Source organism: Columba livia, chromosome 14, assembly GCF_036013475.1.
Source record: "Columba livia isolate bColLiv1 breed racing homer chromosome 14, bColLiv1.pat.W.v2, whole genome shotgun sequence".
In the NCBI taxonomy this organism is placed as follows: domain Eukaryota; kingdom Metazoa; phylum Chordata; class Aves; order Columbiformes; family Columbidae; genus Columba; species Columba livia.
Genome location: NC_088615.1, coordinates 1,248,643 through 1,272,657, shown reverse-complemented (window position 1 = coordinate 1,272,657; position 24,015 = coordinate 1,248,643). Strand labels below are relative to the sequence as shown.

The window sequence follows — 24,015 nt, the reverse complement described above, 5'->3', positions numbered from 1 at the left end:
AGTTTAGAAATTTGGAGCATCTGTCCCAGCGTTCTGGATTAGAACACTAAACTTTGGTTCATGCTTCCTGTCAGCTGTCTCACAGAAGCACAGCAGAGCGCAGGCAAAACCAGGGTAGAAAAACGCCTCTTTCTGGACTAAACTGGGGGTGTAAACGCCCTGTCCCAAAAGGTGCAGAACTAAGGTCCTGGCGGGGCGGCTGAGCACGTTCCACTCCGCAGAAGAGCACCCATGGTCACTGCTGCGTTGGCGCGTCCCAGCAGCCACCCAGGCCATCCGGAGCAATTCTGTTATTTTCGTGAAGATGTGGAAAAGTAGATCTGAGCAGAGCTTATTTTCATTTCTAACTTTTACAAAGGCTGAAGAGAGCAAGTGTTAAAAGCAGCAGTTCAGTAAGAAAAAAAAAAAGTGGAAAAAAAGCCCAAACCCAACCAAACAAAAGTCCCAAACCTCATAAAGCCTCTGCAGAGCTGGCAGAAGCCAGAGCACAATAATAGCAGCAATGGCTGATTTAATCTTCCGTGTCATCCCACATATGTCGGGTTTACCCCAGCAGGACAGGAAAGCCTAGAAAGTTGCACACTGACGTATTTCAGGACAAACCATATAGAAAATAAACACATGGGATAAATAAAGCAGAGGCAGGAAGCGATGGCTTCCCAGGACAGACACTAGAGGTGATGCTGGTCACGGCCCCCAGGGACCCTGGCCAGCCGGGCCAGGGAAGCGCTGACCTATTTTATTTTATTTTATTTTATTTTATTTTATTTTATTTTATTTTATTTTATTTTATTTTATTTTATTTTATTTATGTTATTTTTTCAGGAATCCCCGGCAGCGAGCTGTGTGGCCCCTGTTTCAGCGGAGAATCGCCTGCAGCCCTCAGCATTTTTACTGGCCTGATCCTTTGGGGCTGGAGCCAGCAGCTTTGTCACCGGCCAGAACCCACTGTCCCTTTTCGCAGGGATGCGCTGAGCACCCACCAGTGCCAACCCAGATGGAGTTGTTCCCCATGCAGAGTCCTTCCTCTGAGTCTCTCTCTCTTCTTTTCTTCTTCCTTTTGACACTTCCTTATTTGCAGATTTGTCAGAGTTAAAGGGTTGTGCCCTGGTGGTGGTTAGTTGGCCCCGTAGACAAACGCCAGCTTTGCCTGGGGCTGCCGGCCACATGGAAATGACACCAGCGAGACAGCAACTTTCTAAACAAGCTTAATTAAATCTGAGCAATACTTGTGTGGGCTGCTGGAGCCCTCCTACCCCTGAAAAGCACTGCAAGAAAGCTCAGATTTCCTGGTGTCACCCTGGCCTCCTTTGCACAGGGCAGCTCTGGGTATCCATGTCCCTGGGGTGGCACAAGGACCCGTGGGGACAGTGGCAGGAGCTGCGTGGCAGCAGAGCCCCGTGTGCGGGGCAGAGGGAGCCTGGGGGGGGCTCAGCACTGGCAGCTTGGGGAAAGAACATTGAATTGTTGTGAATGGAAATGGCTTTGGGTGAAAACCCTGGAGAGGACAGAGGGTGGACGGCGCTGCTGTCATTGCATCGTTTGTCTGTGCGGAACCTCACTGTTACAGTTCCTGTGTGTTGCTTAATTGCTTTTGGATGATATTCAGGTACCAAAGTGGGGCAGAAGCAACTCTCAGGCTGGATTTTAACCCTTTTGGGGGGTGTAATTCCTGTGTTGTTGCAGGAGGGGCTGAGTGGGGAGTGGTGGGCAGCGGGGCTGGAGCTGGGCAGTGGGGATGAGCGTGAGGTGCAACCAGACAAAGTATAAACCTACAGTTCAGTGTGGAAGGAGAAGAGAAGGCTCTGAAGGGACAGAGCAACCCCTGACTGGGACAGCAGGATGATCCATCAAGTTGTGGTGGCATCAATAGCGTGTGCACTGAATAGCTTAACGCGTGTAATGAGCATTAAGAGGGAAGGAGGTATGTTATGGAAACACGGCCCCGGAGCCTGTAGGACTGATTGCCTGGGCAGGCTGGAGGAGCGGATGGCATTTAAGAGCCGTTGGGACCTTTCTCTGCTCTTTGGTGGAGACAGTGTTAATCGGCCGGGCTTAGCGACGCGGGGCGGATGTCAGGGAGGAACAGAAGGGCTGTTAAGCACGAGGAAATTGCTCGCTGTCTAGATGGGCTTAACACAGTATAAACTCTGCAGCATGCACAGAAAGTTAAAGCCTGAATGGCGGGCGAGCTGGAGTTGCACAGCGCGGCACCGCGGACACGAGCGGACGGCGACGTTTCTCCTGTGCGGGGTTGCTGGGGGCTGGTGCTGGAGCACAGTGTCCGTGCACCGGCCTTTTCCTTCGGGCAGAAAGGCTGGGTGTTGTTGGGGAAAGCCTGTCTGGACTCTGGGGAAAACTGGTAAAATGATATCTTGATTATAATTAATTACTGCAGTATTTTGTTTTGGAATTGCACCTCTGGCTAGTGTGCATCTCCCCAAAGATGCTGTGATAGTGCCCCACAGCCTTCCTGTTGGTTTTCATTTAGTTTGGAAAAGTAATTAAAAGAGATTAAAAAAAGAAGCAGCAGAGTTGCTGACTTTCTTCACAAAAGGAAAGGAGTTAGGCCAACCCTACTGCTATGAAAATAAACACAATTCCATTTTTTTGTTGCAAGTTCTTCCCATATATTGAATTTCCGTGCTTAGTGACAAGGATGGATCTGCCTGAGTGAGCAGCGATTGGATTCAGATGGCTTTGAGTTGCAACTGGTTTTGCTTTGGAAAGCTGGAACTGTCCTCAGAGGGGAGGGTTTGGACCTGAGCTTGGGGCCTTATTCTCCATAGAGCAGAAGCCTTGCAGCCTAACTGATCTAAGCTGTTAGCTTTCCATGGCTGTGCCTGCGCATTATTTATCTCCTTTATTTATCCTGTGCTCAAGGTGTGTTTTTAGTAGCAACAAGCTGGCAATTGTAATTGTCATCCGAAAGGCTTGACTGTGTTTGCTAGATTTTGCCTATGGACCTGGACAGGGGCTCTGGTCCCGCAGGTACGTTTATCTGCAGATGACCTCCCTCGTCTCTCTGGAGAAATGCTGCTCCTCCAGTTGTTCTCTCCCCCCTCATTTCCCAGTTACAGGCAGCGGTTAGCATAGGCGCAGGCATGGCAAAGCCCACGGTAAACACCGCCTGTGGAGCACGAGCTGTAAACTGAGACTAATTTGGCACCGAGTTCAGTCGTAAAGGATAAATGTGCTTTATGGCCGCATTCAGGATGTAGCTGTAATGGCTAAATAAAACCATACTCCGGGTGAGGGAAGCTGTCAGCTACGGCCCCAGGGAATTGGGTTTTCGTGCAAGCAAATGGTGACTATTGCAAATCACAGAAAACGGGAAAGGGACTGAATGAGCGGAGTGTGGGGTTAAGGGGGGGAGTGCTGGTGAGGGACATTCACAGCGAGATGGAGCCCGCAGTGAGGAGTCCCTGCCTTTGTCACTAACAGTGTGGTTTCCTCTGTCACAGGTGGCTGCTCAGGTGCAGAGAGAGGAGGAGACGAGCTCTGCAGTTGCTGTGGGTCTGGCAGAGCCAGGACGCAGGATCAGGCCACGTTGGTGTCTTGAGGCTGGAGCCTGAGTGCTCTGAAAACGCCAAATCAATGGGTGCATGTGGCAGGTAAGACACAGGGTCTTGTCCCTTCTGCTGGGGAACTGGTTTCTTGCTGGTGTCAGCTAAGAGGTATTTATTTGGTTCCTGCGACCGGGTGTGTTCTGGGATGGCAGTAGGTCTGGCGCCCGAGCCCGGCTGCTCTTTGGGTGTCGACATCGCGGCTCCTCGGGGCTCCGGGACCGGGGCAGCGAGGAAGGAGCCTGCTGCCTCGGGGGACTGAGACTGCGTTCTGATGGCATCCAGATGGATCCACAGAAATTGTTAGCAACTCAGAAGAAAAGAGAACATCAGCTGCAGGATAAATGCAATTTAGATGAGTTTAGGAAGGGTGGCTGGAGGAGAAGCCCAGCTCCCCAGATGCCAGGGGCACATCTGGAACAGCAAATGCAGCGGTGTGAGCTTGGCTGCCCCGGGAGCCCTTCACAGGCATGGCCGGGAGCAGCGTCCTGCCCAGCGGTGCTGTAACTGAGCCTTTCCTTCCAGAATTAGGCCAGTATTTGCTAATTTGGGTCTAGAAACACCTTTTAATTGAGGCACGTTGGAGACTTTGGCTCTTTTGGTGTGTGTGGGTGCAGGTGCCCACCTGCCCTCCTCCCCAGCTCCTGTCCTGCAAAAGGAGGAGATCCGTGTTGGGGTAATTTCTGCAGAGAAACAGTAGAGTGGGGAGGGTGGGTGGGTTGAGCTTGTCCCAGGTGCACCCACCACCCAGGAGCCCTTGCCGTGGGGCTGTGTGGGGCAGAAGCAAGCCTTGGCAGTGGGGCAGGAGGTGTTTTGGTGGTCACCAGGGTTCTTCTGTGTGATGGGTGGTCAGAGCAGATGGTCCCATGGGAAGAGCTGCCGGGGTGAGGCGGGGGGTGAAGATGTTCTCTGCATTGAGTGATAAATGTCATGGCCCAGCTCCGGAAACGGGGCAGGGGAGGATGTGAGCGACAGAGAATTCATATCCCGGAAACTCTGCACTGGAACAGCTCGGGAATTCAGCGTGATAAATGCATTTGCCTGTACTGTTGCAGTCAATCTGCTTAATGTGGGAGGCAGAGCTTCCTGCAGCACAGATTTAGTGGGGAAGGGAAAATCCTGAGAGCCAGGAACGGCCGGGGAGAATTAAGCAGGTAAACCCATTAGCAGTGACCACCTCTTTGTGTGGGGATTACGCTGAGGTTTAAGCTGCTGCTTCCTGATGCTCAGTGTCTGGGGAGGAGCGAGGACCGTGAGCAGGGGCCTCTCCCTCCTCTTGAGGGGCTCGACCCGGAGCTGGGATTAGTGGTGGCCACAAGCCTCCCTCACGAGCCAGAACAAATTGCTGCACGTGCTTAGAAACAGCTCAACCTGCGCAAACCGTGGCAATGCTTTGAGGTGGGAGTCTGCCAGACCTTGCCCTGGCAAATGCCCCCCCATTCTTCCTAATGTGACCTTCGCCATGAAAATCTCTCCTCTTTAATGAAGTGATTTACGCTGTTCCAGTACGCTGAACAGAGGTTTACCCCAACCCCCTCCGTAGCTCAGGAGTGCTGCAGATACTGGCTCTAAAAGCCGAGTCATGGCACATGTGGGAATATAGATGTGCTGTCCCAAGAGCTGATTTCTGTTGGAACATCATGAAATGGTTTGGTGCAACCCATGGTTTGTGCCCAAGGAAGGCTGAGGATGGCTTGGCTGTGGCTGTGGGGGCTGCCTTGGTCCTTGCTGGGGCCTCCGAGGGGACGATGCTCCCTGGCATCGTGTGCCCTCAGCCCCGTCCCGTGGCTTCCACAGCCTCACTCGCCCCGGAACATGTGCGTCCTCCAGCAGCCCTTCCAAAATGCCAACCACAGGAAAGCAGCAGAAACCCAAGCTTTCCTTTTGCTTGGATTCCCATCAGTTCCCAGAGCTTAATAATAGATGATTTCAGGCTTCCTTGCTTCAGTTGTTTTGGCTTGTGGGGCTGGGGCTGAGCGCTGTCTCATGGGCAAAGCAGCCCTCGGGGTTAGAGGAAGAGGAAGGAGAAGACACTTTGTGGGATGGATGTTTTGCCTGTGATCAAACCCTCCCCCGAGGCTTGCCAGGAGTGTAACCCCTCTCTGCCCGTCCTGCTCCCCATGGGAGTCCTGGAGGCTCAGCAGGGGTACCCTGGGCTTGCCTCACCCCGGGGGATGGGGGACAGAAGGGTCCTGGGGGACCCCCCACTTCCCGGGCCCCTTGGAGCTCCCTCTGGCTCCATTTGTCAGCCAGATGCCGATCCAGATGTTGGCGCTCCGGTGTCTGCCCGCTGGCACCAGCAGCGCGGGGGGGTGTCCCGGTCCCTCCCGGCACAGCGGCGCCTCCGCATCGCCATCTCCTGGGCATCCCGCGACATGGGGACACCGGCAGCGGTGCGTCCCGCAGAGGGAACGCGTTAGTTCCTGCGCACTCTGCAACGAACAATTCGGTGAGTTCGTTACTTTTTAGTTTTATTTATTTTTTGTGTCCCCCGCCCTGTCCCAGGAGCTCATCCGTGCCCGCTCCTGCCGCGTCCCGCTCGAAAACTGGAGACAAACCGTAACACTGTGGCTTTCGCGATGCTTCCTCGGCTGAAGATGCTGAAACGTCCCTGCTAACAGGTGTGTTGGGCCAGCCCTGCTGTCTCCTAAACCCGCAGCTGGGGCCGGGGCTGTTTCCAGGGGCTGTGCTGGGTTTTGTGCTGGGGGTGGGAGCTGGCACAGCATCTCTGGGGCCCCTTGCTCCCTGGGGTCCCCGCTGCAGCGTCTCTGTGCTGCCACCAGCTCCGGGAGTGCTGCGAAGGCAGCGGCTGTCACAAAGGTCTGGCACCTCTGGGAATACTGTCCCCGAAGTCCCAGGCAGCGGTGAGGGGCTGTGAACAGACAGCGGTGTGTGGGGTGCAGGGGAGCTGGTGATGGACTGAAAGACCCCTGGTCCGTCTGTCCTGTGGAGCAGAGGTGTGACCACCCTCTAACGTACCTCACAGCCAAACCCGGCCGTGCCTCCCAGCCCTGCCCAGCTTTTACCTTTCTTGGGCATTTTTATGTCATACATGGAGCACAGATGGGACCCATTAGACCCAGATTTATATTCTTCACCAAAGCGTGGCAGCATGTCAGGGTGTTGTTTATTTAACATAAAGTGTGATATTTTCTAAAAATACCTTCAGCACTTCTAGTGCAATAGTTTGTGTGACTTTTCACGCCCTTCTTCCTGGTACAGGATAAACAGCTCACAGGAAGCAGCAGTGGGGTTTTAAATCTCTGCAGAGGACTCTAGAGCCGAACAGAAGGAGGGAGCGGAGAAGACCTGGAGCACTCTGCAGCCTGGGGCTCTGCCTGCCTGCCGGCATATTGTCGAGGTTGTGGTCTGTTAAGATCTCTGCAGATTTTTCAGATCTAGCTGACAAACTCCTGTGCTGTGCGACCTGGGTGGGATCTGTGGCCCTTTATTGCTCTTCCCATGTCTGAGCCCTTCTGGATCAGGCAGTCATGGAAAAAAGGAGCTGATCAGGAATGCCCTCAACCCAGGAGAGGTTTGACAGGCGTGGGGCAAAACTGTGGCTTTGGAGAGCCCTGGTGAAGGTGTGTGTGTGGATGGCGCAGGCATCAGCACTGGGAGAAGGGGTTGTGGGATCACCAAGGGCCCTCCCTTCCCTGCACCACCTCTTCCTTCTGCTTCTTTAGGATGTGGAAGCTTGCAAGATCCTGGCGAGATCTGCCAGGTGACAGTGCTAGGTCACAGCTGACAAAGGCTGAAATCCAGCCCATCGGGTGCCCTTGGCTGCTGCTGAATTAGGGTGCTGTACATTGACCTGAGCACAGAACAGCGCCCAGCCGTGCCTCCCTAGCTCAGCCTCCTGTGCAGCAGCACTTGCTTTACCTTCCTTCCAACATGCTCCAGAAGCCCTCTCGCAGCTCACTGGCACTCACTATGCTTACTGGGGAATATCTTCAAGCGTAATAATTGTATTAAATCTTACAAGTCTTTTTTGCTTCTCCCCCTGAGGACAAAACTCTCCAAAGTGAGCCCAGTTTCTCTGGGTAATGTCATCCTTGCTTGTTCATTTGGCTGAAGCAATTACTGTGGCTTCCTCAGGGATTATTTTTCAGACAAAGTGTTGACATTTTTCCCTGGTTGGGCATCAAGTGTGTACCTGTGGTGGTAGTTTCTGAGCGGCAGAAAGCTAACGAGAGGAATGCCCTGCAGTTAATGAGGTGTTGGAAGACAGCATGGCTAAATCCGGCATTACACCTTCCAGCTTTCCAGTTTAATTAGAAACCTGGGTCTCCTGGTCATGCACTCATTCATTTTTTGAGAGGAGCAACAACCCAGGCTTTCACAGGGAAAGCAACCACAGTGTTTAGGTGAGGCGGTGATGCTGTTGGCCATCCACATCCCTCTGTCTTGCCCAGCTTTGTGTTTGCCATGGGGGCAGCATCCGTAGCCTTTCCCCAGTGCTGGACCCACCAGAGCAGTGGTGCCAGGGCCATCGGTGGTGGCCGGGTCCTTCTCCTGTCCCTTCTCCTCCTGCAGCTCGTTGACCTAGGTCTGGGATTTGAGCCTCTGCAATAGTTCCTACCAAACGTTATTGTTCTGCCACTGTACCAGCATATTTTATTTACAGCTTGAATCCTCCATCCAAGACCGGCAGGAGGACTGAGCTGAGCGTGAATTTTGCCCGTGCTGCCCCCAGCTCCAGCCTCGCAGAGGTGAAGGACTCCTGTACTTTTGCTTCCTTGGCTACCAAATCCATGCCATCGAGCGGACACCCTGACTGCATCTCCACATACACCTCACCTGCTGCCACGGCTGGGCTGTCACAAGTCACACGGGTGCAACAGACTTCAACCTGTTCCCAAATTACTTTTCAATGCAATATCACCAGAAAAGGTCAGTTAAAGGAAACTCGCTGTGTGGGAAAACGCACTTGCTGCTCAGGAAGAAGCGAGAGGCGTGCTGACTCGGCAAGGCTTGGCCCCACGGTGCCCACGCTGACCTGTCCCTCCATGCAGCTCGTGCCTGGTCCCCGCTGGCTTTGATGCATAGAATTACTTATGAACAGATTGTAGAAGAGACATATTTACTTAATAAATAAATACAAATAACATATGGCAGGTACTAGCATGTAACACAGCAATACTGGTGTTGTAAGGGAGGCTAAATGTCAAGGGCTTGGAGCTTTTGGCTGATGCTAGTTTAGCTTAATATGCCGAGGGTGTCGGCAAGTGTTTAACCAGACCGGCACTCGGTAACGTGACTAGCGCAGTCTGAAATAGCTTGAAGGGCATATTAGAAGCTACATACTTAGATGGATAAATATGTTAACACAGAGTATCCAGAGAGGTTTTGCCTTAGGATAGCCAGGGACAGTAGAAGACTGTGTTTCTCTGCTCACCGGGGTGTCTCTGGGGAGCCCCCTTGGCCCTGTTTCTGGGTGCCTGCCCAGGACAGGTCTGTGGGGGTGCCAGGGACCTTGGGGGTGTTGGGGCTTTTCCCCTCAGCTCTGCAAAGCTTTGTGCAGGGCAGAAGAGCTCTGCCTTGTCTAATGTTGGTAAAGCCTTTACTTACAGTTCAGAGCTTTAACGTTTGGCTCTGTCATACTAGCCAAAAAGAGAGAGTGAGGGAAAAGGAGGAGGCAGCAGTTGGGTTTTGGGGTTCGGGTTGTCTCTGCGCTCCTGGGCCGGCTTAGTCGGCCAAGACGGGCAGCGGGAGGAAGAGGATGGCCTTCTGGCCATAGTGTGTCCGCGGCCCCAGCTTGCTGTTCCCGTTCTTCTTCAGACCCACAAACCAGTTCTTATCCGCGTGCTTTTTGGAGACATACGTGTTGTAATGGTTCTCCTCGATCCTCTCAAGGAACAGGCACTCCTCGCCCAGCAGCTGCTGAAAGAGAGCCCCGGGTACCGGCAGTGAGACGGCTGTGCTGCGGGGAGGAGGAGGCGCGTTCCTAACCCAGTGACCCCGCTCGGGTGCTCCCTGGCCAGGACGCTCTCCAGACCCACCTCACAGAGCTTTGTTCCCTAGGACAGTTCATGTTAAAAGCATGGAGGTAAGTAGCCTTGATTTAGTCCCCTGGGCTACTCTGCAGTAACTTGTCCATGATCTGAGTGTTTTATTCAGCAGTAACTGAGCCTGGCTAGCGCTCTGTTAAGCTGGTCCTGGCACTGGCTCCTGCTCTGGCACTAACCTGTGCGGTGGGAGCTGTGGGTTCAGAGCATGAGCATGGGAACAAACCAGCTCTTTGGTGGCGCTAAGCAGCCCGTGACCAGGATTATGTGTCACACACTTTGCTATAAATGGGACTGTTCTCAAAGACCCAGATTATTTTTGGTGGCTTTGTGCCCTACAGCTCCTGGGCACGGGGGGCAGAGCTCCTGCCTTGCACGATCCTGCTCGCAGCGCGGTGCTGCGGGTGCTGCTGCCGAGGGGATGTGAAGCAGCTGCCGCTCCAGATATGAAATATAATATTTGTCAAATGTTTGAGGCAGGGTGGTAAATGGCGTCATTTGATTATTTATTTATTTCCCCCCCCAAAATAAATCCGGATAGAGAGTGGCCATCCAGCTACCAAAATAACAAACAGAGGCTAATTGTTGCTTGCGGTTTGCATTACTCAGCGCTACGAGATTTCCGCGAACCTCAAAGCCTCTGGTGTCCGGTCCCTCCGAGCTCCACTTACCGAGCCGTAGAGCAGCCCGGTGGGGTCCATCGCCAGGTACTGCCCGGACTGGGTGCTCTTTATGTACACCTCTCCCACGCTTTCCGCGCTGAGCTGGAGCTGAACTGAAAGTAAAAACAAAACAACAACAAAAGTGAAAGGAAAATAGGAAAAGGAAAAGAACAATGGTTGTCAGAGATAAAGTCCGAGCTGCTGGGAAAGTTTGCAGGGTATTTTTGTTCTGAAGCCTGGTTTGTAAAGAGTTTGTAAGAAACAGTACAGTGTGTAATAAAAGTGTCTCCTTGCACCCTCTCCTTCAAAGAAACCCCATAGCGATGTTCTAGGAACCAAAGACCAATTTTTTTCTTCTTTTACATCAAAGGAAGGGCAGCCTTTTGGTTAAGGCGCTGGAACGGGACACAGGAGATTGGGGTTTTAATTCTGGCTCTAATTTACAAATTTCTCATGTGGTTTTGACAAGACACTTAAGGAGTGACATATGAAGAAATATTTAAAGAGCTAAACCGGGCAGACTTCCGATGCCTGCGCTGCGGAACCCTGTTCCAAAGCGTCCCATCCAGCAGCGTGCGTTGTCTGGCATGTCGTAGATGGGTCGTGGAGAAACAGAAAGGGCGGATCTTCATCCTAAAGATATTAATACCTCCCATAGGTAGCCATGAGGCACATATTAGATTGTCCTAGTTTGTGGTGCTAATGTGAATTTGGCACTAACCCCAGCTCTGAGCCTGCTGGTGCGGGCTGGGCAGGAGCGGTGGGTTTGTGGTGATGCTGCATCGCTTCCTGCAGTCTTCTGGGCATGGGCTTTCCGTCCCCGTCACTGATGCTGGACCTCAGCTGGGAACTCTGGGGCAAAAAAAGCTCCTTCTTGCTCTTGCACCGTGGGAGGAGAGCGGGTCAGCGGCAGGTCGGGGTGTCTGGGCCACCTCCCTCCTCTGCTCGGCGTCCTGCACCCAACACGGCAGATTTAACCTTGCTATTTGTCTGGTTTCTTTTTTTGCCCTGTGGGTTCTTTTTTTTTCTTTCTTTGCTAATTACAGGAGTCTTGGAAAATGATTAAAACTTGGCTGAGGTTCTTGTTGAATGTGTTTATCAGGAAGAGGCAAGGGAAGAGGCCACTTGGCTGGAGAGGAGCCTTGGGGAGCAGCTCTCCAGCGCTGTGTGCTCGGACAGGACCCGCCGCTGTGCCCATGGGCTGGCAGGAAAACTGGGTTCTGAACAATCGGTGGCCCCGCCGACATGCACAGGGGCCAGCGGTCATGGCCAGCATGACCTGCAACAGCCAGCTCTTCTGAAGGACGATTCCCATCCCTTATGCAGCTTTTTCTCTTGAGCTTGTACAGTAGAGATTTGTAACAGAAATAGTTATGTTGGTTTGAACCAAGTATGAACAGCTGCCTTAGCTCCAGCTTCTTCCTTCTCTTTTTAATTTATTTTATCCTTTTTTTTTTGATGGGGCGAAAGGTAATGTTACCTTTTGGTGTGGCAGAAGCCCCTGTCCCAGTGAAATCTTGTTGTGATTGTTTGCGTTCATTTTTGCCATTTCCTGCTCAGTAAATGGTGGTTGATTATTAAATGGCGTGGGTGCAGATGTGCGGTAACACGCAGTCGCGGTGCTGGGACCCGGCAGCAGCAGAGCCCAGCCCGCCTCGCGTTCCCCGTGTCCCCAGGACATGGCCCAGGAGAAGTCCAGACGGGCAGGAGGGAAATGAGATAAAAATGATGATACTGTCCCAAAAACTGCCTCTGAGAGAGGGGAGTGAGGGACCCACCAGCTGCTGATGGGGACATTAAGGTGCCCAGCCGCAGGGGGAGGGAGGACGGTGGGTCTGGAGGAAGGAGCTCACACACAAATTATTGCGTTTTTTACAGGTCTGTACAGATATTTCCTTCCATGAAGTAGTGGGATGAAAGAGAGAAAATAAGGCTGTTTGTGGAAATGGACGTGGGCTTCATTCTCAAGGGTCTACGATATCCTGGTAAGCTTTCTTTTCATTTCATGGTGCAAACTTGGTGTCCACACACAGCAGCAAAGGACACGGTGAGGGAATCCTTACGTAGGGCTGGACGGGGAGGGCTTGGAGTGAGTGACTTCTCCTTAGAGATCCTCCCTGAATCTGGGCCTGGCACCTGGCAAGATGATGTAAGATAAAAATAGGAATTCTTGGTATTTAGCTGGGACAAAATGCACATGGTCACGGGCAGTTTGCAAAGCACCAAAACATCTCTAACGCAGCTGTGCTTGCTGGACCCCGATGAGCCATGAGCGTTCCTGCGCCTCGTCCCTGCCCGGGACCTCTCTCCCTGCTGTCACCCCCAGGTTTCCCCAGGTTTCTGGCTCGCTCCACGCTGGCCAGTGCTTGTCCCCACTGTGTAAGGTGCATCCCACGGCCAAGGTCACAGTCCGGGCTGCTCCCCTTGTGCACCCGGTGCGGAGCAGCTCTGCGGGCAGCCGTCGGTGCTCGGAGTCCGGGTACGGCCCCGCAGGGCAGCTTCGCTGGCACGCAGCCCTGCTGGGAGTTTCCCCTGTAAATATTTGTCCGTTCAGGTATCCGAGTTTACAAGATCATTTACAGGAGGTTCCTTTCTGGCAGAGGTTTCCGAACACGTGGCGCCAGGCCAGCAGCTGGGGAGATGCAAGTGTTGGGGCACAGCGGGTGCCCTGCACAGGAGTGCTGCCCGCACCCCTGCCTGCCCCCCTGCCTGTGTGCATGGTGTGGCTGTGGGGACCAGCGGCCGGGCTGGAAACACTCACTCCAAGGTGTCGAGCTCGCTTTGCCAGGGGTAAAAAGCTGTGCTGTGACATGGAGGGCTTGAGGCTTGGGGCTGGATTAGCACCCTGTGTCCCTGGGGATGTCACCATGCCGCTGGCTCTGCAAACCCATGCTGAGCTCCCCAGGACACACGGGTGTCTCTGTGTCCTTCTGACTCCAGAAAAATCTCGGCTCTGGTAAAACGTGGCAGAGCTGCCTGTTGAGCTGGTACAACCTCTGCAGCTGCCAGCTTGTGGGTCCTGCAAGCCCCGTCCTGCCTTCCCAGATCCTTTGGGTCAGGGGCCTCGTCCGCCTCTCGCAGGGGGTTGAGAAGGGTTAGTGCCGGCTTTGTTCCAGGCTGCCTGCCCTGCGCTGTGTTTGTCCAGCTTTGGTGAGCTCAGCCATCCTCCAGCACTGCCGCCTTCTGCGTGAGCGCTGGGGAAGTGGCGTTTATAATTAAAATTTTGCTATAAACTGCATTTCATTAAAACAACAATAACAAGGAGAAAGGTTAATCTATGGGGAGAAAGCCACATGTATGCTCGTGGTTTAAAGAAAATAAAAGTGCTTTTCTTAGAATTTGTAAGGCGGACTTGGCTCCTCCCAGTACTTCTTGTTAAGCGGATAGGAGCCTGGCAGGTCCCAGTGACATTCCAGTAAATGTTCAGGATATGATGTGCCCAGAGGTTCCTGCTGGGAACCGAGAGCTCCGGCACGTGGCGGTGGGGCAGAGCCCAGCCCCGCAGGGCGCTTGGCTGCGCTGCTGGTCCAGCTCTCCTTGGGAGCTGTTAAAACTCCTCTCGGGCATTTTGGAAGTGCAAGAGCCCTAAAAGTTTTAAACTGCCCAACCAATTCCTCGGATTTTATGTCTGTCTCCTCACACGGCCGTTCTCTCCTTTGTCTGAGCCGTTTGCCCGGGGGTGCTCTGCAACCCGGAGAGCTGCTGTGGGCTTTGTGGTGCCAGGGCCAGGTGCTCAGCTCCATCTGACACCTTTGCGCAGCTTGGTCAAAGCAAGAAGAGCCTCAGCACCATGGCTTGGCGCTGGTCCTGTGAGCGGCTGGCAGGGAAAGAGTTCTTCATGCCTTTAGTGACATGGTCAACTACTGAATAGGACAAACACGCACCTTTCCTTCCTCTACAGGATAATATTATGAATTTTTGACATTAAGGCTTGCCCTGCATCAGGTAGTCTGCAGTACCTTATAGCAGCATTTACAAAAACAGCACTTTTTAGTGAGTGAGTCCTGCCAGTTTCCTGGGGTAAACTTTGATGCCAATTCTGGAGAACGAACACGCTCCTAGAAAGGCAGTGGGATGTGCAAATGGTAGGACAAGCGCTGGTATCTGCTGTTCATCCAAGCAGCAGGTCCCCAGTGTCCCATGGGCTGGAGCCGCCGGCATCACTGACTGAATGGTAACACAAGTGCATTTCTAAAGCTCTAAGTCACAAAATAACTCTTTCAGCTGATTGTTGCCTCTGTTGGGCTTTTGCATCCTGCAGGCATTTAATTTGCTGCTGAGAGGGAAGTTCCCCGAAGGACTATGTGCAGAACATACAGCTAAAACCCGCTCGGCACAGTCTGCGGCTGACAGCTTCGCCTGCGAGGATGCCGGCTGCAGTGTTGTATTTGCACAGCCCGCTGGTGTGCTGAATCTCCTAATCCAGAGCAAATGCAAAGATACCGTAGAATTATGTGTGCTGACTGCCTGTGTGTAGGATGTGAGGCTGCGCCTAAGCTCTTTTCCAGCTGCCAACTTGCCGTGTAAGCCAGCTGTGCCGCAATTAGCACTTGGGTCCTGTATGGTCTGCCTGCCTGCAATTATGTTGATGACCAGTTTCATATTTAATGCTCTGCAGATGTAAATTGTGTATGTCCCGTGCCTCCCCAGGCTCTGCGTATAGTCTACAGGTGTGTTTGTGTGTGCTGACCCCAAGAGGAAAAGAGCCTGCTATAGAGCCCGTCTTCTCCAGCTGCCCCTTTCCTGGCTGACAGGAGCACGGAGGAGCGCCAAAAATCCCGTCGGGTTTGCTTACTGTGCTGGTCGCTTCGGTCCCTGGTCCCATCCACTTTCCCGTCCGGGAGGATGCGTAGGAAGTGGCCACCGTTGCTGCAGTACAGGAGTTTGGGTTTCTTGTAGTTCCCGGGGGGCAGGTTGAACTTCTCGGTCAGGGCGGTGAAGGTGGTGATCTCCCCCTCGGCCATTGCTCAGCCTCTCCCGGCGGCCGGGCTGCAAGAGATGCGGCAGCGGGTGGCAGGAGCGGTGGCACGGGGTGCGTGGCACACGCTGCTGCCGCCGGCCTTTTAAAGGGAGGGAGGGAGCCCGGTGGTCCCGGTGCCCGGGCTGACTGCGGGGCAGGTGATTCAGAGCACGATGGTGACACAGTGTCACAGCCCTAAGGTGATGCTCCGTAGCGTGGGAGGTGGCGGGGGGATCGTCTCCTCACTGGCTGTAGCCGGCTGGTAGGGACTCTGTCCTTTTAATTTTATCATAGTAAATTCTGTTTTCTTTCTGCTCTCGATTGACGTACGTACTAAAATTATATGCTCAAAAAAAAGCTTGAAAAACACCCAGTGTCTGATTGGAACCCACAGGAGGCAGGAAGGGAGCCCAGGTTAATAACTCTCTCCACTATTATAACTTCCAAACATGATTATGACTGGGTATTGCGACACGTACGGCATGCCAGATAGCAAATATTACATCACACCCTGGCACGCTGCATCTCACCTGGCCAAGGGAAACACACATGCTAAAGATCAGAACAAAGGCTGGATATTGTGGGAGATGAGCAGGACAGGAGCCTGTCACCACCTGGGCAGTGAGCAGGACATTTACCTGTGCACTGGTCAATAGCATATGGAAAAAAATCAATGTGAGTCTAGATTGTACCATGTTTGTGCACCCTTGCGTCTCAGTGAAAGTGTTTAAAAGGGAAAGGCAAAGCTCTGGCTGACACAGAGGGTGTAGCTGGGCATGGAGCACCATCCCGTGAGCGTGCTCCCCATGGGGCGCCTGGGGCTGGGACATGCACAGGGATTGTGTGGAAACCTCATTGCTAAATGCACCATGACCCGTGTCCAAGCAGATGCTGTCCCAAAACCTGAAGGCATCATCAGGCCCATAAGAGAAAGACGCTGTGACTGTCGGAGGGTGAGAACTGACACTGCAGACGTGGGACCAGGAGGTGTCGTGGGCGGGGACCAGGGTCCCACACATAACGCAGGTATGTTCCAATTTATCTGAGTGTTTCTGGCCTGGAAACTGCATTTAAAACCTCCCATATGAACATGCTGTCTTTCATATATCAAGTTCTGTAATGCTTATAGAGGAGTGGATTTATGCACAGAAAAAGGCCACAGTATAAATCTAGAAACAGGAAACAACTTTAAATGTAATGTATTCCTGTAGCTATATTATGGGAAGTATCATTTAGTCACTGTTTATACATATTTATAAGTTGTAAAAATGTCTATTTAGTCCTGAGCTGTGCTACTGGCACATTAGGACGGAGCCAGTGTCATATGGTGGGTTTGCCGTGGTACTTAAAGAGTGACCCGGGAAACATGAAGGACTGCAGCTCTTTGCTTACAAACACGCGCGTGGATATGTAGATATAATCTCTAAATAATTGGCTGTAAACTCTTAAGTGTGTAAATTTGCAAATGCAGCTGCAAGGAGGGGCAGCTAGTACTTCAAGTGGATCCCAAAAGCCGGCGAAAGATAAAAATGTATGAAAGTTGGACTGCAAAAGCCAAAACAGTGGAAATTAAGACTCCATTGCTACTGGTGAAAATGCATCTGACCACTCCAAGCAGCTTTGGTTCATACATAGACTTCATCCCTGACTCTCAGGTGGGTACCCCGGGGGCCTCTAGCAAAACAGGGCGATTCCTTAGGAGAGGAAAACATAACCATAAAGCAAAAAATACTAATATTCCCTGCCCTCCCAGGCCACGGTTTCTCTGCCAGCTGTTGATTCATGACAGCTTCTCTTTCCTCCCAACTACCAGCCCATGTTTTGCTGCAGATGGTGTTAAATCACAAATACAACAGCACAACATGGAGTCAAAATGCTGGGACATTCTGTGTTAAGCTCTTCCCCACTGCCCTTTCTCCAGAACCGTTTTGATCCTGTTGGGTAAGTCCCGTTTGCGGTACCTGGGGGCGCTCCTTGGTCGGCCCCGCGCTGCCCCAGCTGTGTGCTGTTCTGCGCTGGAACCTGCTTGGGTTCTTCTCTGGGTACAGTCTCCTCCCAAAACTTGTTTTTCAGTCAATAGATCGTACTTTTCTTGTCACAGTTCAGTTTTTCATGCCCACTGGCAGCCAAGCTTTCTCTGAGCGAAAGCCTTCAGGTAATTCAACATTGTATATAAGGCGTTAGTGCTTTTCTGAGTCTGAATCAAGATCAGTGGTCTTGTGTAATTTACTGGAACTAAAGCTTTTCTTGACCCTTTATCTGAGGGTAAAGGGCACTCGGAAGTCTGCTGGGTAGACAACAGGTAGAAGGGAGGAACAAACATCCCAAAGGCCAGAGCTCAGTCGGGATCCCAGGACGCTCCCCGTGGTCACCGCAAGGTCTGTGCATTCGAGGGCATCTATGGGCGACCTGAGCAGAGCAGCTCGACTGGAAATGGCTTCTTTATTTTCACATATTTCCCTTAAGGGTTTTTTGCTATTTTTAGAATGAATTCAGTGCTCGCCAGCTGCCTTGGACTCCACAAGACAAGCTGAATGAACACGATTTTCCACTCCCACTGTCTCTCCCTGCTAAATACTATTGCTGTTCTCATACTTTTATGACCGTGGCGTTGGTACTCTACACACACCACCGCTCACGGCCCTACTATTATCCGTTTGGCAGGAACATGTTAGGTTTTTATGGGAATTAAAAAGCAAGAGTGAGAGAGAGAACCTGAACCAAAGACAACATACAGGGCCTTATTTTTTGGGTAGAAGCCCAACAAAATTATTAAATAGCTCAAAGCAGAACAGCAAACTCTCTCCGAGCTGACAGACACCGCACTCCAGCGGTTATTTGGTGCCCCGTGGAGAAAGGAAAATATTCCAAGAGGAGATGGCTGCTGCCGAGCAGCTGATGCTGCCGGTCGGGGTTGGGGAGTGTTTGTCCGAGACCGGCTGTGTTTGTGGCTCTCCTCTTTTCTGCACCACACTTCCCTCCCGAAGCTTTCCTGGGCTGCGTGGCCTAAGAGAAAAGCACTGCTGGGAGCGGATGGCATTGTCACCAGGGGTGGGACCCAGTACATCTGCTCTGGGGTGGCCCCAGCTCTGGCTGTGGACATGGGGAGCAGACGGTCCTTCCAGCCACCTGGCTCTTCCTCCCAGGCTCTGGAAGGAGATGTCAGAGCCCCAAAGGGTCAGAAATAGCTTTCTAAAGAAGAAAAATGACTTAAAAAGAGGGTTAAAGCCTGAATGCTATTTTTAACCAAGTCCTCCTGAACTTTGGTGGCCGGAGCACTGCAGCGTGCATGCTGCTCGTGGAGCGAGGCGAGATGGGAAATTCTGAGAAGTTTGGGTTTGGTTCCAGACTTTATCACCGACCACTGTTGCTGCAGCCAGACCAGTGGCTTTGATGTCAAATCCCAAACTCTGCAAGCTTCTGAGCCTGAGCATCTTGGGCCGGTTATTTTGGCAGTAACAGGCGAACTCTGTGTGAGCTCCAGAAGCACAGGGTGTGCTAGGGGCCGTGCAAAAGGAGTGAGGTACTCTTCCTGTCCTCCTTTAAAATCAGTGCAGACTTCACCCGCTGGGACGGGTCTCCCCTTTGCTTGTCTTACAAAGGTGGTGTTGCTGAGTTTGGCAAGTTGCTCCCCACACCGTTTCTGGCCGCCCCTCTGGACACACACGGTAGCTGGAGACCACGAGGATGGAAACTTGTTGCTTGTGAGCTGGGAGATGAGCATCTTCTGCTACCATCCACAAAGCTCCATCCACCAGTCAGCCTGCCTGCGCTGCCTTCCCTTCGAAGGGCTGGCGGTGCAAGGCACGGCTCACATTCCTTGGACTAGGCATCCTCTTAGAAGGACTCAATAAATCATTAGGCAAAGCCTATGATAAATATGTAATAGATCATTTTGTGCATGTCAGCAGAAAGCGTTGGCTTGTTTCTAGTTGGTGTTTATGCCAAGATGATTTTATCTCTAGCAATATGATTAACTGCTTAGTGGAATATTTATCAGTCAGGTTTTACCCTTTGCAAGTGGAATATGTGGTATAAAGTGTGACCAAACCAGTAGAAATTAATGTAACTAATCCTGCTGTCACCATCTCCTGCTCTCCCCAGGACGTGGAGGCAGTCGCTGGGGTTGTGTCACACGGGACCTGCGCTGGGTAAAACAGGCAGGAGGGCAAGTGTGAAACCTTTAGCAATTGACAGAGTTTCATGAATGGCGAGTGAGTGAGTTCTTTGCTGAAAGGAGGCTGATGACAAACACCAGGAGCATCGGGAAAACACAGAATGAGAGCAGGTTGCATCCTGGATTTGGCCATTTTCTGGCTTAGCTCCTGTCTCTGCGGAGCAGAGGGGGCTGTGGGGATGCGTGTGTCTTGGGATAGAACTGTGCAGGTGAGGACCCCCTGTGCAAGGCCCAGCTGAACCTGCCAACAGCTGCACATTTTGCTCCAAAGCCGCGTGTGCCTTCTGTGTGGCTTTGAGACTGGGACATCCCAGCTGCGTCTTTCAGCTGGGATATACACTGCAACATCTCAGCAAACTGGTGGCATCCGTGGGGAGACAGGAATACAAGGTGATGATCTGCTTTCTAATTATCTTCCAGCCTCCCCACCCACGCCCTTTTGCAATCTGGTGATTAACTTAATTACAGTTCCAGCTCCAGGAGCTGATCCAGCCCAAGAGCAGGAGCTTTGCCAGGAGGGTCTTGCTCCATGTGTCCTGTCTGGGTTCAGACCAAGACCACAGAGACATACACGAGCAACACCGGCTGCAGAAGCAAATCCCATTGCCTCATGTGGGGGATTGAAGCACTAACTGCCAGTGCAAGCCAGATGCGTGGGACCCACTGCATGGAAAGAAAACACTGGATGGAGAAGCGCAAAGCTCAGTCTTTCCAGCAAAGGATGGGTTGGCTGACGTATTGCACCCAGAGCGTCCTTTGGGCTTTGCAGTGAGAGGTAATGCAATTGCCTGATTATTGGGGGGAGGCCGGGGTGGCTGCTGCTCCCCTGCCTGCTCCCTGTCTCCCTTCCTCTTGGCCTTTATTTTAAGGCACCGTTGACAGTGTGACTGGTCTGTCCAGCTCAGGCGGATGCTGTCATTGCAGTGCGCTCAGCGCTGGAGCAGCAGCTCCACCCTGGGGACCAGGTCTGAGTGAGGACCATGGGGCCAGGCTTGGGCTGCCAGGGCTGCCCTGTCACTGCTGTGCTGGTGCTGGCCAGGGGTGACAGCGGGAGCAGCCTGGGGCCCAGCTGCACCCCAGGGCATTCGCTGTGGGCACCTCTAGCTCTCCTGCCCCAGTAGCGCTGTCACAGGCATCCTGGTTACAAAAGGTAATTAGTGGAGTAACACCAAGGGAGTAACACCTTCCCTTCTGGAGACAGCCCGCACTGCTGGGCTCTCACGAGTGCCTTTCCCCTTGCAGGCTCACACCGAGACCACTGTAAAGCATCGTCCCTTCTCCTGTGCTCTATAAAGCATCGTCCCTTCTGTGCTTTGCTGCTGCACTGCTCCCTGGCACCTCGCTCATGCAGACCGAGATGTGTTGGCACACAGGACCGGCTGGGAGCAGCCACTAACACAAGACACGAGTTACTCAGTCCTCGTGGTCTCATCTCTGGTGCCCAAGGAGGATGGCTGTGGGCTGCTGAGGCTGCTGAGGACCCAGGGAGGATGCACCAGGTGCAGGTACCTTGTTTTGGGTGTTTGCGGTGGGGCAGCGGGTGGTTCAGTGCAGGGCTCTGTGCCTCCCTCCTCCATGGGTCTGTGCGTGATTTGCTTCCCAGGGGAAAAGCATCTGGAGGGAGTGAAAACCTCAAGGGATGCTGTAAAAACTAATTGCTTGAGGCAGGTGGAAATGTTTTGTGGTGATACAGGAAACCCTCCGGGGCAGGGGACACTTCACCTGGCTTGCAGATGTCACTGTCCGCCCTGCCACCCACCCCCGGTGTTGCCGCAGGACATCAGACCACAGAGCTGGAGCGCCTGGGCTGTCTGAGCTCCTGCCCCGTGTGCCCACAGACGGACAGACAGATGGACAGACAGCAGTGCCGGCTGCCACCACTCCTGGCCGCCGGCAGAGTTCTCGTGGCTTGTGTTTCTGCTCTGCTTGTGGGTGCTCCTGTCCAGCTCTCCTCCCTTCCCACTTGGAGCATTTCGCTACGGGAGATGCAAATGCATGGCTGGTTGTGCTGGGGGGCTGCTCCGTCTCAGGCCAGCCCTGCCCCGTCAAACGCGCGGCTGACCCCAAATGACAGACTCTAGCCCCAAAATTTCACCCTACGCAATGCTTTTATGCCAAGGGGCTGGGCTGGTTCTCCTGTTGTACCACATCCCGTCTGAGCCTGCTGGTCCCACCCAAGCACAACCCCTGTGCTGGTTGCCCCTGCTCAGGTCCCTGCTCCTCTTCCTCACCCTCGAGCTCTCCCCAGTCCCCCAGCACTCAGACAGGTTTGAAATCTCCGGGTGCTGTTGCTAATAAGGCATGAGGCTCGAATTAGGAGTGAAAAGCAGGGATTTTCATGTGGTATCAGATGCAATGCTTCCTGCAGCTGGGCCCTCTGAAGGGTGGCCAAGCTCCAATCAAGGCCTGGCTTAGGCTTCAAAACTGGGATTTAGGTTGGGTTCAGGCTTTATACCATGTCCTTCCCCAAAGAAGCAGAGGATGCTGGAATTGAGGGTTTTATCTCCAGGCCAAGTGAAACCCCACATCCATCCTCGCGGTTAACCATCAGTAGACACACCACCCCTCAGAAATCAAACTTCCTCCAGCATAGTTTCGGTCTCGGTCACTCCAAGGAAAATCACTTAGGTTCACCATAAGCTCAGCAGTGATTCACTATGTTGAAAATGTGCAGGGAGTTAATTCTGTTCATTATGAAATATTTGTATAAGGACTATGTAGCTTGTCTTGTTAAATTCTAAGAAAAACTGGCTGGAAGAATTCTGTGCTTAATTCTGCTGTTTGGTATCTTATTTTAAATCTAGTGACTAGTAGCTACAGATGCTAATGCCTGGCTTTTTTGCTTTGAGTTGCCTAAGTAAACAGCTTGGGTTGTGTTTTCCTGTGCACACTCTTGCTCAATAACTTAAAAATGTGACAAAAGCTTGAGATAATAACTGCTATTACCAGGAAAATCCTCCAATAAATAATAATTTTCTTATCTGCATGACTTTATGGCTGAAGAAGATGCCTTACAGTGTGAAACCACAGTCATAAGAGCGCACAAGAGTTTCCAACGGAAGATCAGAGCAAGGCAAGCTCAAGGCTGAATCTGGTTAAGTGCAGATTAGAGGGTCAGCAAAAAAAACCCAGAATCATTAGCCATGGATAACTATCCACTGGGGTAACTAGTGAGAGCAGCCGAGCATCTCCACGTCTTGCTGCATGTAGAGCTGCTGCTTTGACCCACGGGCTCTAGGCAAAAAAATAGGGGGTTCCCAGTTGAAGGCAGTGGGTGGTTCAGGAGGCCCAGGGACACTGGACTGTCCGTTTGTCATCCTCATTTCCAGCCTAGAAAGGAGCTTGAATCACGCACTGGGATGTGTCAGACTTTGGTAGAAGATACAGCCCTAATTCTGGTCCCCATGTCCCAGACAGGGATGTACCGAGGCACCTGTGCCCATAAAGACGTGGGCACCAGTTTGGTCCTTGCCGTGACATCAGTGCCGAAGGCGGCGTGACCGCAGGCTGGTGTCAGCGGGCAGGGGCAGGCGGCTGCTCCTGTGCCGTCCAAGGAAAACAGCGCCCGGCCTCGGCTGCTGCCGCCAGTTTCCATAACAGCACCCACGGAGGCAAGGAGGGGTTTGTTTTGTAAGGCTCTTCTACCCTTTCTCATCCCTGTAAACAACAAACCACCATAAAAAGCACATTGCAGGAGAGAAGGCTGCAATTTTAACTACCTGATGGAACTCGGCTGCTGTACCAGTGCGCTTGGCAGAGCCCCGTCCGCAAAGGTGACACCCACACCGTTTTATTTCCAGCTCCCGAGTGGGCAGGCTAGAGACACAGCGATGTTTGTCGTGCCTGGTGTTTCCACAGCCCGTTTAGGGGAAAGCCACGGGTCAAGCTGGCCCGCAGGCTGCAGCCGAGGATGCCAGCAGTGATAGGAGGCAGAAAGATGTCCAAACTGAACTGAAAAGTTTTGGGACAACCAAGGCAGCCCCGCAGCTCCTGCAGGATGCGAGCATTGCTGTCCCAGCGCCAGGAGCAGGCTGCAGTGCTGGGGCTCCTTCAGGGACTTTGAATGCCAATGTTAATGTTTCACATGTTACGGAGCGTCTCTGTCCCAGTGCAATTTATAAGATGCTTGTCCTAGGTTGGCCAAATTTTTTTTAAATTACATAAATGCATGCTGGCATATGCAGCTTTCCCCTTTGAAACTGGCTGGTCCTATGGCACAAACATCCCCTATTCGCAGCGTAGGAAAGGGCAGATCCAAACTGCGCTCGCACAATCACGTCCCCCAAAACACACGCTGCTGCCAGCTGGCACCGCCCGCTGCGGTTCGTGTGGCACCCATGGCGATGGCATCCACGCTGGGTTCGGTGGGAGCTACAAAACCCACACTGGTAGTTTAGGAGTCAGTAAACTCTTCCCATCAGTCAGAAGCTGTTTAGAACACCACGCAGCAAAGGGAATATTAAGGAAGGGGAAAGGAGGGTGTCTTACTTGTTGTTAAATACTTGTATTTTATGCGCAAGCTTTGACCTGCAATTGAAACTCAAATATGAAGGGAGGTGGAAATTCCAGTGGAAAATGTACCCAACTGATTACTATTCTGCTGTGTAACATGAGCGTGCCCTGTAAGGATGTGCAGCTGTTA

At 52.5% G+C, this 24,015-nt stretch overlaps 1 protein-coding gene and 1 long non-coding RNA gene across 22 annotated transcripts in view; one reads left to right on the top strand and one right to left on the bottom strand.

Moving 5' to 3' along the window:
• LOC110366164 (uncharacterized) overlaps positions 1-22,362 on the top strand; it is a 61,275-nt gene extending 38,913 nt beyond the window's left edge. For 5 of the 20 annotated variants that reach the window (XR_010466029.1, XR_010466038.1, XR_010466040.1 and 2 more), the window contains 5 exons: positions 826-3,614; positions 6,072-6,187; positions 6,789-6,927; positions 8,194-9,615; positions 12,115-22,362. This is a non-coding gene — a long non-coding RNA (uncharacterized LOC110366164). The remainder of the gene's footprint in view (positions 1-825; positions 3,615-6,071; positions 6,188-6,788; positions 6,928-8,193; positions 9,616-12,114) is intronic. The other 15 variants (XR_010466033.1, XR_010466043.1, XR_010466042.1 and 12 more) reach the window with 13 other exon arrangements.
• Positions 8,633-15,200, bottom strand: FGF1 (fibroblast growth factor 1). 2 transcript variants are annotated; one of them, XM_005512443.4, is made up of 3 exons: positions 15,032-15,200; positions 10,246-10,349; positions 8,633-9,449 (listed from the first exon to the last, which is right to left on the bottom strand). In XM_005512443.4, the coding sequence occupies exons 1-3, from the start codon at positions 15,198-15,200 to the stop codon at positions 9,255-9,257; spliced, it is 468 nt and encodes a 155-aa protein (XP_005512500.2). In that variant the 3' UTR covers positions 8,633-9,254. The 2 variants fall into 2 exon arrangements, with proteins under 2 accessions (XP_005512500.2, XP_005512501.2); XM_005512444.4 differs by having other exon boundaries at positions 8,633-9,446.
• Positions 22,363-24,015: the final 1,653 nt, after the last annotated feature.